At 49.2% G+C, this 16,686-nt stretch overlaps 1 protein-coding gene across 4 annotated transcripts in view; it reads left to right on the top strand.

The window, feature by feature from the left end:
* The window catches only part of Ptpn5 (protein tyrosine phosphatase, non-receptor type 5), a 62,025-nt gene that overhangs the window by 33,575 nt on the left and 11,764 nt on the right, over positions 1 to 16,686 (top strand). For all 4 annotated transcript variants that reach the window (XM_026784276.1, XM_026784277.1, XM_013350261.2 and 1 more), the window contains 4 exons: positions 14,706 to 14,899; positions 15,454 to 15,561; positions 15,790 to 15,873; positions 16,293 to 16,534. In XM_026784276.1, the coding sequence (XP_026640077.1) occupies positions 14,706 to 14,899; positions 15,454 to 15,561; positions 15,790 to 15,873; positions 16,293 to 16,534 (628 nt within the window). The remainder of the gene's footprint in view (positions 1 to 14,705; positions 14,900 to 15,453; positions 15,562 to 15,789; positions 15,874 to 16,292; positions 16,535 to 16,686) is intronic.

Below are 16,686 nucleotides of genomic sequence, written 5' to 3'. Positions count from 1 at the left end.
CAATCATGTGTGTCGCACCCCAAGGTGCGCTTACCGGGAGATTCTAGCCTACGTCCATCCTGGGTCGGAGCTTCATCACGTGTGCCTCAGAGAGCAGAGCTCTCGCCTCTGCCCGCAAGAGTGGAGCATCGTGTCTCTCTGAGGCGTCTGCCTGGGAGTCCGGAGCTGTCGAGTCTGACCTCACTTCCTCTTCTGCCCAGCATTTTGCTCCGTTCACTCCTCCCATCTACGTTCTAACCTATCAGGGCAAGCAGCATCTTTATTTAATTAACCAATGGCCTTCCTCCATCATGGACTACCTCACAGTAAGGTAGTCATAAATATGTTAGACTTCTCAGATAGCAACTGACTTCTGACATTCTAAGACGGGGGGAGGGGGACAAAGCTTCAGGCTTCCTATGCCTCAGAAAAGAAACTATAGTATTTGTTTGATTTGTTAGTCAAAGCTAACCACAGTCTCAGCCCAGATTCAAATAGAGGAAGAAGCATGGCGCCTCCTGATAGGATCCAGGAATCTGCATCACCCGCATCTGTCATAACATCCTTTATCAGTCTCCGTTCCTCTTACATTCATTCTCTTCTACTTCTTTCTCCTATTTCACGTCCCATTGTTTTTCTAAGCCTTTCCTATTTCAGCTACTCACCTGTACGTGTCTCAAGTCCTTGGCTCTTCTCCCTACTTGCAAAGAGCATGGCTGTGTGCAGGCTTCTCCCCAGCATCTGCAAGGTCACTGTGTTTTAAATTATTATCAAAATAATTTAAAGTTGGAAATAAATTTTGTGCCCTTCTACCTAAACAAATATTCATCTCTAAGGAGTATGACAGCCAGGTTCATACTTAGGAGTTAAACCAGACTAGAATTGTGACTTCTTGGCATTCTGCATTGAGATACAAGGTTTAGAGAAAACCAGTACCAGCCTACCTGGCTCCATCCAACTACAAGGATGCTCACATGCACTTATGTGCATAGGCACTCTGCTCCACACTTCTGATCTCCAAACATACCTTCTGCAAATGAAAAATGCACGCAGCAGTGTGTTGTGCATCAGAAAACAAAAAAAGAGAACCCCGTGCTGCAAACCAGGCTCAGGCCAGTATGCACAGAGAACCTTTGGATTTGTGTATAAACAGTGAAATGTCTTTTGGGGTCCATCTACTCCTCACCTCTGAGAAGGATGCCTAGTAAAAGAGTAGAGAAGAGCCCTTCAGATGTAAGTCCAGACCAAGGGCCATTTTCTGGTGTAATGACAGCACTGAGCATGTGTGCCCTGGTGTTGGGCATGCCATGAGAAACATACATTCAAAAAAAAGTAATTAATTAAAAATGCAATTTTTTAAAAGACTATTTCCCTATCACAAACAAGGCCATTTGGGAATGTGCACCCTGTGCCAGCATGTTCAGCCGACACTCAGCAGCAAGGTGCACCGTAGCCATGGCCAGCCTCTCAGGCCCACCATGATACAATGTGAATCCAGCCTGTTGTGGGAGCCTGTGGTCTCAGAGAGGAATAAGGCTGCTTGCGTTAAGCAAATTCTGTTGCCCAAGTTACCAAAAACTTGACAGCATCCCATTGTGTTTTTCATTCAAGAGCCCAGGGATGATTTAAAGGACTTGTGGTTCTAGCCCAGCCTCTCAGAACATCTCACAATGTTGACCTTTGTACAAAATCTCAAAAGTACATGAGGCTACACATGTACTTTATCTAAGTTCACCCATAGGTTGACAGCATGCCTCATCTCCCTGCAGCCTGATGGTCTCGGTTCCTCTCCACAGCTACCTAGTCAGAAAGCTGGTACCCCCCCCCATGTGGGTGATTCCAGAGAGTGTGCCATGCAGGAGGGGGCTCCCCACATGAAGTCACAATCTCTTCTAACCTGATCTTACAAGTGATATGCCTTCGCTTCTGCTATGTGCTTTTGGCCACAGAGCCTACCATGGTTACCATGTGGGAAGGTCTGCATATGATTATGAGTGCCAGGAGGCAGGGTCGTTGGAGGGCAACTTGGGGCCTGTCTACTGGATTGCTTAAAAGTTGAATAATTAAATTTGAAAAGCTTTTAATAAAGCTTGATATAGCTATCACCCTCCATCCAGCTTCATTTTCAACACGCAGACTACTTCAGCATGCTTCCTCCTTAGTGTCTTTCAGCGTTCAGTTTGCAAGTTAAGTTCTATATAGTACATATGGGCTATGTGTGTCATCGTCTTAAAATTTTAATATAAAATGTCTGTGTTTTAACATAGTCAAATCCTCATAATCCACAGTCTTAGGATGTGCCAATGAGTTGTAGGGGGGAAAGCCCACTAACCAAAACAGAAAACCAGCAAAAAGGACATCATAATGAAACCAGCGCCTTTCTCACTGTGGCAGGACTATGAAAGACTTGATTTTTCTTTATTCTTTGATGGAAAGGTGGTCTCTGCATTTTCTAAATCATTTTTACACAAAATGGTTGAGCATTCCAAAATGCTAAGGAAACAGTAGCTGTAGGTGGTAGGCACACCCCTACCCCTGTTTGCTCTATGGACAGACCCTCCCAAACCTGGGCTGACCCAAACCCATGATTATTAATGGGAACTGACCAACCAATCTATAGAGACAGATGACCACAAAACATGGAGTTCTGTTTCCTTGTAGAAAAGCAACAAAATGAACCAGAGGTCACATTGATGAGGCCACTCAGGAAAAGGGAAGTTCAAAGGCTGTTTGACAATCATCTGTGCTACAACCAAAACCAGGACTCTTTCCTACTGAGAGGTGTTGATTCCCAGCGGGATCTCTCTCCAGCTCTTTCGGGAGCCAGACAAAGGGCCACAGGCGTCTGTTCTGTCATTCTCTTCAGACACTAGACAAATTTCTAATTTGGGGGCTTGGTTTCTGGTTTCCTTAGAGGTGGAGAAGGCATTGAAGTTTTCAGTCACGGTCAGACATGTTTGTCAGTGTCTGCCGTCAGCGCATCTTAGAGGTCTACACGAGGCTCCAGTCTGGCTTCCTGAACTTGCTTCCTTTTCTCTCTGCTGTGCCCTTCTATACAGAGGTCGTGTGTTTAACGTTCATTCTTGTTTCTGTTCTTGCTAAATAATGTCAAAATTTCATATTCTTTATTTTTAATAGTGTATATTTTATAGTTGGTCTTTGACTTACAATGGTTGGAATTAAAGGTTGTTTTGACTTGAAGATGAAGGTGCAACAAACAGTAGAAACAGAACTTCAAAGAAGAAAGCAAAGTGAGCAAGCCAATAAGAAGCAACAAACCAATGTCAGTCTGTCAGGATAGCCCCATAGAGCAACTGAGAACCCTGCTTCAGCTTCTGCCTCCAGGTTCCTGCCTTGGCTTCCTCCATAAAGGAGTGTAAGCTGTAAGATGAACAGACCCTTTCCTCCTCGGGTTGCTTTTGGGTGTGGCGCTTATCACAGTGCCAGAAGGCAAACCAGAATACTCAGGGACTATGTAAAAATTCCCTTGGGCTTTGCACCTTGGATCACACCCTCAGTTCCACACCAGTTCCAGCAGAGAACCCGGAGGCAGGAGTTGCTGGTGGAGATACATGGGAGCCAGAGCTTGCCAGACCTTTCCTACTGACCGTGGCCAGGACTTTTGTTCTTTATTTCAAGATCAAAGAGAAGCCCTTGAATTAAGCTAAGCCGTGGGCTCAGGATTTCTCTTTAAGCAGAGGGATCTTAAAAGCTGAGCAGGCCCTTACAGACACTACTCTAGCTTCATGCAAGGCCTAGAGAGGCAACCGAATGCCCAGGGCCACAAGCCTGACACAGAGCCCTCCACCCTACCACCTGGAGAATGTGAGAATGAGTCTCCTGGGCAGCCAACGGCCATCTGATCATCTGATGGTGGCAGTTCCTGGAATTTGTCAACCCAGCTGTCTGGGGTGAGGGTGGGGTGCAGCGTGGATAGTTTTTACTCCCCTCCTGCCAGCTGGACTGTCTTTAATGACTTCTGAGGTCATTAGCACAAACTGCTAAAGAACTCCAAGCTAGGACTCGGCCTACCACTGCCTTGGGCTTGAGCCCCAGTCCTTCAGGATACTCCATACCGCACTTGTGAAGCCTCTCTGCTGTCTCATTCATGAGAGAGAGCTAATGAAAGAATTTAGGGATGACCCTCTGAACCAGGGTGTTGCGGTGCATGGGGCCTGTAACCCCAGCACTCAGGAGATAAGGCAGGAGGATCAGGAGTTCAAGGTCATTCTCAGCAATATATTGAGTTCAAGGCCAGCCATAGGCTTTCAAAGACCCTGTCTCAAAAATAAAACAAAACAGCTGTTATCCATTGAACCTCCGTTTCTTCATGAGAGAAACGAGGTGAAAAGAGAAGCTCTCATCCTCCACCTGTCTCCGTGCTTTGGCCTCAGGCACTGAGGGCTCCCGAGGGTCGTTGATGTCTGTTCCTTTGTTTCTCGGTGTGGTGGCTGGGGCAGAGGATGTACAACCCGACCCATCGACTCTCCTTGATGCTTTTCACCCTTCTGCTGTGGAGCCTGCACTGCAGAGAAGCACAGGGCTGTCAGCTTTTGTGAGCAGCCACAAAGCTGTCTGCAGTCCCGCGCAGAGCCGTGCCTTTCTATCCCATCCCAGGCGTACTTGAGTTGCATTTTGTTTTGAGAGCTTGTTAGCATTCTGGATTTAATTAACTGGCAGAGACAAAGCCCCACTGTTTCCCTCACCCCGAGTCCATGCCCATTCTACCTACCCGCTGACCCCAGTTCTCAGCCCCAGCCCACATCCAGGTGGGGTGCTCATTGTCCTCCTGGAGGCTCAGCTCTCTCATGAAAAGGAGGTCCTTGCCACCGCCTGCCTCCCCACCCCACCTCTCGCCCACCTCACCTCTTAGCTCTGGCATTCATGATCTACCAGGCCCCGGGCTAAGCATTTGTGTGTTTTTAGATCATGGTATCCTAAAAGTCCTATGAGACAGGATTTGTAGATCCATTTTCTAGAAGAGAACTAGGTTCAAATTGTCACTTAGCCACAGCGCTTATCCAGGGTCACGTGGAGTAAATGACAAAACTGGGCCTCCAACCTCAATCTGTGTAGGATTCTAAATGGTTGGACTGCTGGCCACTCCAAAAGGCTGCCTGCCTAAAAGGCAGAACTACTTCAGGTTCCTGGAGGTCTGCCTACCCCGAGTTTCCACGTACACTTCTCCTCAGGCCCCCCCTTCCAGAGAGCATACTCTCCTGTGTCTGAAAGCGGCGGTCAGCTCACACACCCACTGCAGACTAAGCAGTGGGCACCCTTGACTTCCAGAATCCTCCCCACTGCCTTGGCCCTAGCGCTCCTTTAAGAGTCTTCCTAACCAGAAAAGCCCACCCACTGAGTGTGGCTGATTCTGTCTAGCTGCAAAGGCATAGCCCCCACCCTGCCTCTGTGTCAGGAAGGAGAGGCAAAAGCAGCAGCAGTCTAGGGTAGGCAACAGACACAGGATGGGAGGACAGACGCACCACACCTCCTGAGACTGTGTCCTGACCCTTCAACCCATGGTGGTGGCTTTGAGCAAGTCACTTACTCTCGAATGTCTCCCTGTCTTCTGAACTGTAAAAGAACAGTCCCGTTACCTCTGTCATGCAGTCATTCGAGGACTGGCTGAATCAGTGCTTGTAAAGAGGTCGCTGAAGCCTCTCTCCACCAGGCAGCCAAATTTCATACAAGAAGCCAGCAAACATTACGTGGGCTTTACATTCCCAGCCTGGCAACCCTATGCGTGACATCCCTTCTGCCTGGGGTGGAGTCACAGGCTCCACCTATTGCTGAAAGGTCTGTCGAGGGACTTACTCTCGTCTAAACAACCACGGAGAGGTTTCACACCTTGCCCAAGCCACTGGGGCTGAGACTGGTCAGCACTTGCATCCTAGTTCAGAACCTTCTGCCCAAATCCGTTTTCTTCTGCTACTGCGTCCTGCCTGCCTGGAGAAATAGGGAGATGAATCAGCTGTGGGTGTTGGCTGAGGAGACGGTTCACTCAGGAAAGGGCTTGTCATGTAAGCACAGAGACTCGAGTTGGGATCCCTAGCATCCAAAAAGACAATTTTAAAAAGTATGGCATCATGCGCTTGTCATCCATGCCCCCACCCAGGAGACAGCCACAGGAGGATTCACAGAGCGCACTGGCCGGCCAGTCTAGTCTAAATGTCCAAAAATAAAGTCGGCAGTGAGTGCCTGAGGGACACCAGAGTCGACTTCTGGCCTCTGCACGCAGTGCACACACAGATGCAGGTCCCACCGTCAGCCAGCTTACCATCCAGGATAGACGTCTTCTTCCCCAGGCTCTTTCTCTCATCCTGCTGCACCTTCTGTGACTCTCTTTGTCTTGGTGTGCCCTGGCTAGCAGGACTGATGGGGCAGTGGTGTGGTGGGGAGCCAATACACATCCCCACAAAGCTACATCTGCTGCCCATTGCCTTTGCAGAGAGGGGCCAAATTTTTTTTTCACCAGGATCCGTGGTGCTCCTAGAACCCTGCTGGCCTGCACTGTGATACATGAGTGCATACACACACATGCACACACACATGCACACATGCACTCATGAACGCACACTCCCACACATGCATGCATTGCATGCGTGCACACACACACACATGAGTGACTCTATTTCCCGGGTTGTTAGGAGGGTTGAGAGTCAATACTCATAAAGCTCTGGAGCTGCACCGGTGTGTGGTAAACAGTCTTTATCCAGAAGTTCAGCTTGGTGCTCTATCTGCAGTCCCAGCATTCAGGAAGTGGAGGCAGGGAGGTCAAGAGTTGCAGACCGTCCTTGGCCAGCTTGGACTATAGGAGATGCTATCTTGAGGGTGGAGGGGGACTCTGTTTGCTCATAATGCTTGGGACAGCAGCCAACCCCTATGCTCTGCGAGCTTGGGCAAGGCATGTCCCCAAGTTTTCCCTCGGCCTTTTTTGGTTGTTTTGTTTTTGTTTTTCGAAACAGGGTTTCTCTGTGGCTTTGGAGCCTGTCCTGGAACTCACTCCGTAGACCAGGCCGGCCTCAAACTCACAGAGATCCACCTGCCTCTGCTTCCCGAGTGCAAGGATCAAAGGCGTGCGCCACCACTGCCCAGCTCCCTCAGCCTTTTCAAAGAAATCATCAGGCTGAGCTAAATATCCCTGCCTCAGATTCTCAGGTTCTGATATTCAATGGCTTTGGAAGGCCGTGGTCAGGCAGGCATGGTCAGTGGCTGGCAGGCTTGGCCGGGAGGTCACTCTTGGCCACTCTGAGAAGGAAGAAAAGCTGAATGGAGTCGTCTCCCTCCTCTCATAATCAGGAGCAGGCTAAGCCAGGCTTCAGCTCCAGTTATGGTGGGCTGAGGGCTGAGGCTGAGAGCAGGCGGATGAGTCACCAGGGAGCCTCCGTGGTTCTGGAGCTCCAACCAGCCCCTGGGCAGAGGAACTGCAAGGCTTAATGGTGTGGTTTGAGAGCTGGGGTACAACAGAGGGATAAGCCTGTCCTTGCATGCCCTGGATGGCATCCGAAGGCCATTTGCCTCCACATTTTACCCGGGAAGCTTTGGCCGGGGTTACTGATTCTGCCTCTCAGTCCCTCTTCCCCTTCCTCAACACCACTCAGCATCCCAGGATCCATCTGCCAGATGTCAGGTGCAGAAGCTGCACCATCAGCCCAGGACCCCTCCTTCTTCAGTCTCCAGGCTCTCTGCCTGTGCTGCAGCGACCCTTTCTTAAGAAGTCATACGGCAAAAAGAAACCATCCGTTGGTGTCAGGAAGCCCAGGGTTTAAATCTCAGGTCTGCATTTACTTGGGAACGATACTTGGGTTCTCAAAGCCTACATTTCCCTACCTGGAAAAAAAAAATCCCTTTCACCCAACTCAAGAGGGAAGCCTATCAAGAGCCTCCCAGGAAACCGCCTGTAAGCAAGCAACCTCTGCATGGGGGGTTCCATGTGGCAAAGCAGCTACCTTACTGGGAACTACTGAAGAGCTAACCCTTGACGCAAGCACCTCTGCCTCTCACCGACAAATGGGGTTCATGATGACGCCTGCCATAGGGGCCAATGCAGCTACTCTAGGAACTGCACATCTAGCAGCCCTATGAGGCGATGTCCTTTCTCAGAGCATGGGAGTGACTGAAAGGGAGGGCAGGACAATAAGAAGTGACATCATTAGCCGGGCAGTGGTGGTGCACGCCCTTAATCCCAGCAAGCGGGTGGCAGAGGCAGGCGGGTCTCTGTGAGTTCAAGGTCAGCCTGGTCTACAAAAGAAGAAGAAGAAGTAGCATCATCTCTAGAAGAAGGACAAGAGGATAATGGGCCAGGGCTCTGGCACCTTCACCAGCTGGACTGCTTCTTTACTGCTAAATTCCTAGAACCTGGCCCAGTGCTTGGCAAAGTAGGTACATGCAGATCCTTACTGCATGACAGGGAAGCAAATCCTGTGATCCCCGTCCTTGTCACGTACTTGGTGGTAAATAAGTGTGCGCTGGGTTCACATGCAAGTGAGCAGACGCCAACATCAGGGATGTGATCCCAGCACAGTTCTCCATATCTGTGATTTCTACCACTTCCTATCAGGGATCCCTATTGGAGATCAGGGCTTCTTAATTGGAGGTCATGGAACCCCCTCCAGATTATATGTGTAGTACGGTGTGTGTTTGGCAGTGTATCTAACCTGATTTTAAAAATGTCCAATTTCTGACTAGGAAATGCTTTTTTAAGATTTACTTATTTTATTTTATTTTATGCATATGGGTATTTTGCCTGCATGCACAAATATATGCACCACATGCATGTCTGGTGCAGTGGATCCTTGGAACTGGATCCAACTGGACAGTTGTGAGCTGCCATGTGAGTGCTGGAGATTGAACCTGGGTCCTCTAGAGAAGCAGCCACTGCTCTTAACCACTGAGCCATCACTCCAACTCCCACAAAACAACTCTTTAATTGTAAAAAGTTTCTGGGGTTTTTGTTTTGTTTTGGTTTTGGTTTTGGTTTTAATTTTTTGATATAGGTGTCTCTGTGTAACAAGTCTGATTATCCTGGAATTTGCCTTATAGACCATCAGGCTGGCCTCGAACTCACAGAGATCCACCTGCTTCTGCCTCCTGAGTGCTGCTACTGCCCAGGATTCGATTTTATTTTTTATTTTATGTGTGTGTATTAACATTCATTTGTGTGTTGCTTGCAGAGGCCAAAAGTAGATATCAGATCCTCTGCGGCTAGAATTATAGGTAGTTGCTGAAATGATCTGGCGCAAGCAAGAAGAGAACACAAGAGATGAACAAACCCGCTTAGGAGTTTATTAGAAGGGAAAGTGCACACAGGCCTGGGGATGGTATACAGAGAGAGAGCAAAGATGGCACATCCAGCTTTTAAAGGCCGCCTAGCACATGCGCACAGGGGGAAGATGTGACTATGTCACACGCTGATGACAGGCGACCGGGAAGTGCAGCCTTATGGGTGACTGAATAATTACAGCTGTGAGCCTCTTAATGTAGGTGCTGGGAACTGGACTCTGGTCCTCTGAAAGAGTCATGAGTGCTCTTAGTCACTGAGCCATCTTTCTGGTCCCCAGTTCTTTTTAATTGTCATATTATCAGAACTATCGTGTGTGTGTGTGTGTGTGTGTGTGTGTGTGTGTGTGTGTGTGTGTGTGTGTGTGTGTGTGAGGTGTGTATGAGAGAGAGAGAGAGAGAGAGAGAGAGAGAGAGAGAGAGAGAGAGAGAGATGGGGAGGGAGGGTCACACATGCCATGACACACATGAAGACCGGAGCACATCTCCATCAAATTGATTCTCTCCTTCCACCTTTATGTGGGTTCCAGGGATCAAACTCAGGTCACCAGGTTGTGTGACAAAGACATTGACCCACCGAGTCATCTAGCTGGCCAAAAAAAAAAAAAAATGGTTTTAAATAACTCAGCTCTGAAAGATGTATATCTTCCTGGCGCCTAGTGAATTTCCTCATTTGCTTCATCAGAACCCCAGAGATTTTTTTTTCTTTAAATGCAGAGAATTGGGCTAGAGCTATATAGCTCAGTTCGCAGAATGCCTACCTAGACTGCACAAAGCCTTGGGCATGATCCCCGTCGCCATGTAAAATCAGGTGCCATGGTGCATGTCTACCATCCCAGCACGTGAGAGGTAGAAGCAAGAGAATTAGAAGTTCAAGTTTATCCTCAGCCACATGGTAAGTTTGCAGCCAGCCTGTAATACATGGGACCCATCTCAAGAAAAAAAAAATGTGTGCAAAGTTTCCACGTTTGTCTCTGAGACATTGATTCAGGGCGCCATCAGTCTGTGGTGCCCCCTCGCCCACACCACATACATGCAATTAGTCTGCCATCTCCTGTGTGCAGATGTAATGAGCATAGGTTCTCAGAGGGGCTGGCTTGCCTTCTGAGCGGCTGCTACACTGGGCAGCTCTCACAGAGCTGTGTGCACTGACGACCTCTGCCTCATACCCTCTGAGTGGGACAGGTGGAGTCAGGGCCTGAAACTTGAGAGTATCAACTAGGACTCATAACATCTGAACTCAGAGCTTTTATCTCTTTTAAAGAATATCTTTAGAAGCCAGGTGGTAGTGGCGCATGCCTTTAATCCCAGCACTCGGGAGGCAGAGGCAGGCGGATCTCTGTGAGTTCGAGGCCAGCCTGGTCTACAAGAGCTAGTTCTAGGACAGGCTCCAAAGCTACAGAGAAACACTGTCTTGAAAAAAATCAACAACAACAAAAAGAATATCTTTATTGCTGCAAAAATATATATCAAACATACATATATAGTGAATATACACGTGTATGTGTGTATGTATATTTTTTCAGAAAATTTAAGATGTATAAATAAAATCACCTCTCCTCCCACCATCCCTCCCCCCACCCCATGACTGACATGGTGGCACACAGCTTTGATCTAAGTACTTAGGAGGCAGAGGCAAATGAATCTCTATGAGTTCAAGACCAGCCTAGTCTACTTACAGAGTTCTAGGCCAGCAGGGTTACACAGAGGTACCCTTTCTCAATAAATAAGTAAAAGCTACTGTTAACACCTGGCTTGCTTGATTTCTACTTAGCAGGCACGTCTATGAAACATCCCCTGTGTATCAGAGCCCTGCACCACCGACTCGCTGGCACTACCACCCCCCTTTGTCTCCACCGTGCACCATCTTCTCCTAAACACATTTATATTTGTCTCAAATTTTAAAGCCAATAAGATCATACTGTGTCATAGCCTAGCCTTTTACACTCGAAATTTCCAAACGTTCTTTCCATGCCATTAAATATTCATCTACAGACTCACAATATAATATAATGGTTGCATGACACCATATCGCAGGCAGGTTTCATGCTTCTCAGACTGGAGCACATGTAACCCTGAGGGCAAAGCCACAAGATAAATGTCACCCATCTTCCCGAAGCACAAATTTGATTCACAACTTTGGGAGGGAAAAAACATTCAGTATCAAATGATTTCAGATAATCCATAGTGTAGGTTAGAGAAAACCCATAATTTTTAAAAAGAAAGCAGCAAAAACCCAATCTGTGTGAACTCCATAGATAACCTATTGAATTGCCCTCTGAGGTTACAAACAGGCAAGAACAAAATTCCAGCTCAGGTCCCCCGTGTGTATGCATAGGGAAACGCCCAGGGAAGAGAAAAGGGGATTCCAGATCTGCGGCTTAAACTGAGGCAGAAGAGCCAGGGGCCTGGCCTGCACCCCTCTGCCATCCTTACATGACATCACCTGTCAATGTGTACATGGGGGCCTTGCCCCTGAGAACACACACACACACAGGGTGGAAATCGGCTTCCCACACAGTCCAGCTTCTAGCAGCAGCTTTTCCTTTCACCCAGCATCAAGCTGAACTTAGTGCTCACTAGCTGTGCCCATCATGATGACCTGCCCTCCTCCTTCCATCTTGCACATTCATTTCTTCTGTGCACATTTGTTCTGTGCACATTCATTTGTGCTGGTATTTCCCATGAAGCTAGAAGCCCTTCATTCCAGAGCAAGAATTATATCAGGTGCCTGTAAAGTGTCAGGAATCATACAGTGTTTTATCTGTCATATCTGAAGCCTTCATAGCGTCTTTGCAAAGTATATATCACGCCCCCTAGCCCCCACTGAATAAAAGAAGAGGAGAAGGAGTAGGTACCAGGCAGGGTGGCGCATGCCTTTAATCCCAGCACTTGAGAGGCAGAGACAGACTGATCTCTGAGTTCAGGGTCAGCCAGAGCTACACTTGTCTCAAGCACACACACAAACAAAAGGAACAGGGCAAAATAGTATCGCTGCTCATCAGGCGCTCAGCCAGTCAATATGTATCAAATCCTACAAACCAGCAAACATGTGTTGCTTGCTAGAATACTGATACCATGCTGCTTTCAGGGACTTGTAGGTGAACAGAGACAGTGACGTTCTGCAAACCTTAGTGACTGTTGTATATCCAGAGTCCCATGAGACTGCCTCTGAGAGAACCCACTTGAAGAGTAGGCCACTTGGGGAGGGGGGACGACCTCTTAGCACTCTGTCCCTCATCTCCCCTTTGTAAATTGGAGGGAGTGATGGCTGTGCTGACTTCCTAGGGATCCTGTGAGTGATCGGTGAATTAATATGTGTCAGCATTCAGAGCAGAGCTGTGCCAAGGTATCTTGCTGTGGATGGTAGTATGAAGGAGTGGCATGGGTAATGGGGCAGAATCTCATTCCAGTGACATTTCTTTGGTAACTGCAGATGAATAGGGGTTTCCTTGGTGACATATACAGAGGCAGGGGCACAGAGTGTTGTAGGTAGAGGGAATGATAGGCAAAGTACAGCATCACCTCACTTGGGAAGCTACAGGGGGTGTGGCTAAAACACAGTATCCACATGGGGAAACCATCCGGGTTCACAGCGGTCAGCAAGGGGCCCGCGATTTTTAACAAGGCTTCTCCAGGTTCTTGCATAGCCTGGCTGATCTAAGTCTGGTGAGACGCTCAGTAAATGTCGAGTGAATGACTGACCATGTGCACAGCTGTGTTGGCTCCACCTGCTTCTACTGTCACCCAACCAAATAGCAAGTCCACAGCCCCAGGCATAGTGATGTATACACATCCATTTTGTCAGGCTCTTTCTTCTTGGCGGTATACTGAGCTAAGTTTGGGTGGAAATCTCCCACACCATATCACGAGGCTCAGATCTAAGCCAGCAAGTTAGAGGTGAAACTCAGAATCGTCACAATGGGATCAGGACTGGGACCCAAGCAGAGGCACTCGGAGACAGTAACACACAGGATGCAGGGGCTCTGGAAAGCTCAGTTAGAAAACCAGGGGTGGGCTGAAGATGTAACTTGATTGGTAAAGCATTGTGTTGCTTGCACCCAGCCCTGGGCTTGATCCCCAGCACCACACAAGCTAAGTATGGTGATGCACATCTGTAATCACAACACTCCAGAGGTGGGGGTGGGAATTGGGAGGTCAAGATCAAGATCATCCTCAGCTACATAGTGAATCTGAGGTTTCATGATACCCTGCCTCAAAAAAAAAAAAAAAATCAGGAAAGAAAGAAAAAGAAAATGGGGCCAAAGGATGGATGACTTTGCAAGCCTGACAGCCTGAACCCACAGAGAAAAACTGAACGTGGTGTCTTGCATATGTAATGCCAGCATTTCTAAGGAGAGATGGGAGAAAGAAACAGAAGAACCAGCTGGCAATACCTGCAGCACAGCAAGCAAAACAAGAGAGACTCTGCCTCGAAAGTTAGCCTTTGACCAACGCACTCACACGTACACTCTCGATAAATGATGCTTCTTTTAGAGAAAGACTGGGGGATGGAACGAGGGCTCTGAGCACTTGCTACTCTCGCAGAGGACTCGGGTTTAGTTCCCAGCACCCCTGTCAGGCAGCTCACAACCCTCTGTAACTCTAGCTCCAGGGGATCCCATGCCTCTGGCTTCGTTGGGTATCTGCACTCACATATATGCACCCACATTCAGACATGTCCAACTATGCAAAATTAAAAATAATCATTTTCTTAAGAGGGAAAGGCTAATATTGAACCCAACCCCCATCTCTCAGATGGGGAAACTGAGGTTCAAAGAACAAGTGCCCTAGGCCATGACAACTGCAGTCATATTAGAGCTGAACCCGATATCTATTCTTCACCACCAAAGATAGCCAATATCTATTCTTATCACCAAAATTTTCTTCCACACGGCCCCGACTTTCCTTTCCCAGTTTGTGGGGGGGGGGTCTCACAGTGGGGAATATGCATAGCCATAATCACCCAGGGTTCAGTCTTCCAGCCCCACTTGGGGCACTTATTACAAAAGACAAAACTCTGGAGAGCAGGCGTGGGCGGGTTGCTCAGGGTCATGGCCTGCTTATGCCTTATTCTTTTTTATTCCCCCTAGCTTTTTTAATTGAGTTTGAGGTAGTTGTTTTTGTTTCCTTAAGAAATGGAAAAGAATGGAGCTGCGTAAATACAACGGTATTAACTCTGAAAACCCCCCTGCCATCTTAACTCCCTTACTGCAGAAATAAAAGAGAAATAATTTGTCCACCCACACGTAGCTCTTTCTGACGAAGGTAGGTGAATTTTGCTTTGCTAATCGAGGGTGACTGCTGGAAGTGGAGCCTCGCTGCCTGAGCCGGGATTGAGAGGAAGCCACGGCAGCAAGAGAAGGTGCAGACCTCCAGAGGCTAGCTGGCAGTTCTGTGCTCAGACAGCCCAGAGTTACCAACCCCTCCTGTCCCATCCTCCGCAGGTCTCCCCCAGCAGGTAGAGATGGAACCACTGGACGAGGCTGAAGGGCTCCCCAGCAAGCAGAGGGAGATGCCACCACCCCCGCCACCCTCACCGCCCTCTGAGCCAGCTCAGAAGCTGCCACCTCAAGACTCCGGGAGCCACTCCCTCACTGTCAGAAGCAGCCTGTGCCTGTTCGCTGCCTCTCAGTTCCTGGTAAGGATGTCACTGGCCTCACTAGGGCCTGAAGAGAGGGTGGGTTGAGGGACATCCTTCTACTTCTTCCTTAGATGGCTGCCTGGGGAAGCTGAGGGACGAGGGTCTTTCTGGTGTCCCTCAGTTACTCCAAGTCTTCTGACTGGAGTGAGGGGAAGGCTGGAGTTCTGAGCTACAGTCTCAGGAACGAAGCTCCTTGGGTCCTGTCAACCCTTATCCCCTAACTAAGAAGACAGGATTCCCAGTCCCTGAGCTCCTGCTCCTATGGGTTCCCCCTGAAGACTTCTCACCTAAGGAGGCCTTCCTGGAAGACCTCTCTTCTGTGTGTGCCTCTGGGGTCTCCTGTGGGAAGGGCTCAGTCACCTATGATTAGCTTTTCTCCCGAAGAGTGCTGTTGCCTCCCCTGGGTACATGGCCCTTCCTTCCGCTGCCCAGTCTGAGAGGCTCGGGAGCTTGCTGGGGGCCCAGGCTGGGGCTGAAGGTGAGCTCTGCAGGGCAATATAGGGGCAAAGAGCCGCAACTGTGCGCTCAGTCTGCTCCCCTGACTGCCCCAGCTCGCCTGTGGGGTGCTCTGGCTCAGTGGCCATGGCCACTCCTGGCTGCAGAATACCACAGACCTCATCTCCTCCTCGCTCACCCTGTTGAACCATTTGGGACCTGTGGTGAGTAAACTCTGGGGACCCCTAGGACAGTGGGATAAAGTGGGGATAAGCTTGGGCTTCCCATCCCTCCCTCACAACATCTGGCTGGGGCATCTCTGGGTTCAAGAACCCAAAAGCCATCTGCGTGCATCCCACTCAGACCCAGGATGCATTTTCTTTTGAAATAGACAAGACCATGACCTCTCCCAACCCCTCAGGGCACTGACTAGTTTGTCTGATGTTCCCCAGGCCTGGCTAGGTTCTGGGACCTGGGGGATCTCAAGTCTGCTGCTAGCCTCTCTAACTGTGGGCCTGGTCATCATCACCACCCTGGTAAGGTACCTCCTTGTCCTGAGCCTCAGGGCAGTCCTACCCCCTTCCAAAGCCTCGCTTCCCACTGGATGCACCTGACCCCCAGACAGGCTAACCTGGTTTTGAATTGGACAAAAACAGGCTTCCTCCTTCAGCAGTATGCCTACTTAAAGCAAGAAGTTCCTTCCTAGAAGTTATTGGGGATAAGAAAAAGGGCTGAGGCAGGAAGAACCCCCAAGCCCCACCCAGAAGAATTAAGTCCACTAGAAACTGGGGACAGAGAAGGTACAGTGTGGGTAGAGCCTGACATCTAAGAGCCAGGAGAATGTGGTTACTCTAGACCTTGTAGCATCAGACAGCCCAATCCCACAGAGTAACCCATGCGCCCAGCAGGCAGCAAGCATGAGCCCAGGTCCATGATGCTGTATGCTTCCAACCAGGTGTGGCACCTCCTCAAGGTACCCCCAGAGCCACCTGCCCCGCTCCCCCCAGAGGACAGGCGCCAATCCGTGAGCCGCCAGCCCTCCTTCACCTACTCGGAGTGGATGGAGGAGAAGGTAGAAGATGACTTCCTGGACCTGGACGCGGTGCCCGAGACCCCTGTGTTTGACTGTGTGATGGACATCAAGCCCGAGACTGATCCCACCTCGTTGACTGTCAAGTCCATGGGTCTGCAGGAGAGGTGGGAGGGGCAGGGGATGGGTGGGCTGGGGATCACAAATTCTCAGCTCCTGTTAGGAAGGCAGATACCTAGCTCCTAGGTTAGAGTGCAGGGTTTGCCTCATAGCTTAGCATGTGTAATCATGTGCTTTCACAGTAATGCATATTGATTGG

This window comes from Microtus ochrogaster, chromosome 22 (genome assembly GCF_000317375.1).
Source record: "Microtus ochrogaster isolate Prairie Vole_2 chromosome 22, MicOch1.0, whole genome shotgun sequence".
Taxonomy (NCBI): domain Eukaryota; kingdom Metazoa; phylum Chordata; class Mammalia; order Rodentia; family Cricetidae; genus Microtus; species Microtus ochrogaster.
Note: the sequence above shows the minus strand (reverse complement) of the source record. Positions and strands in the feature narration are given on the sequence as shown.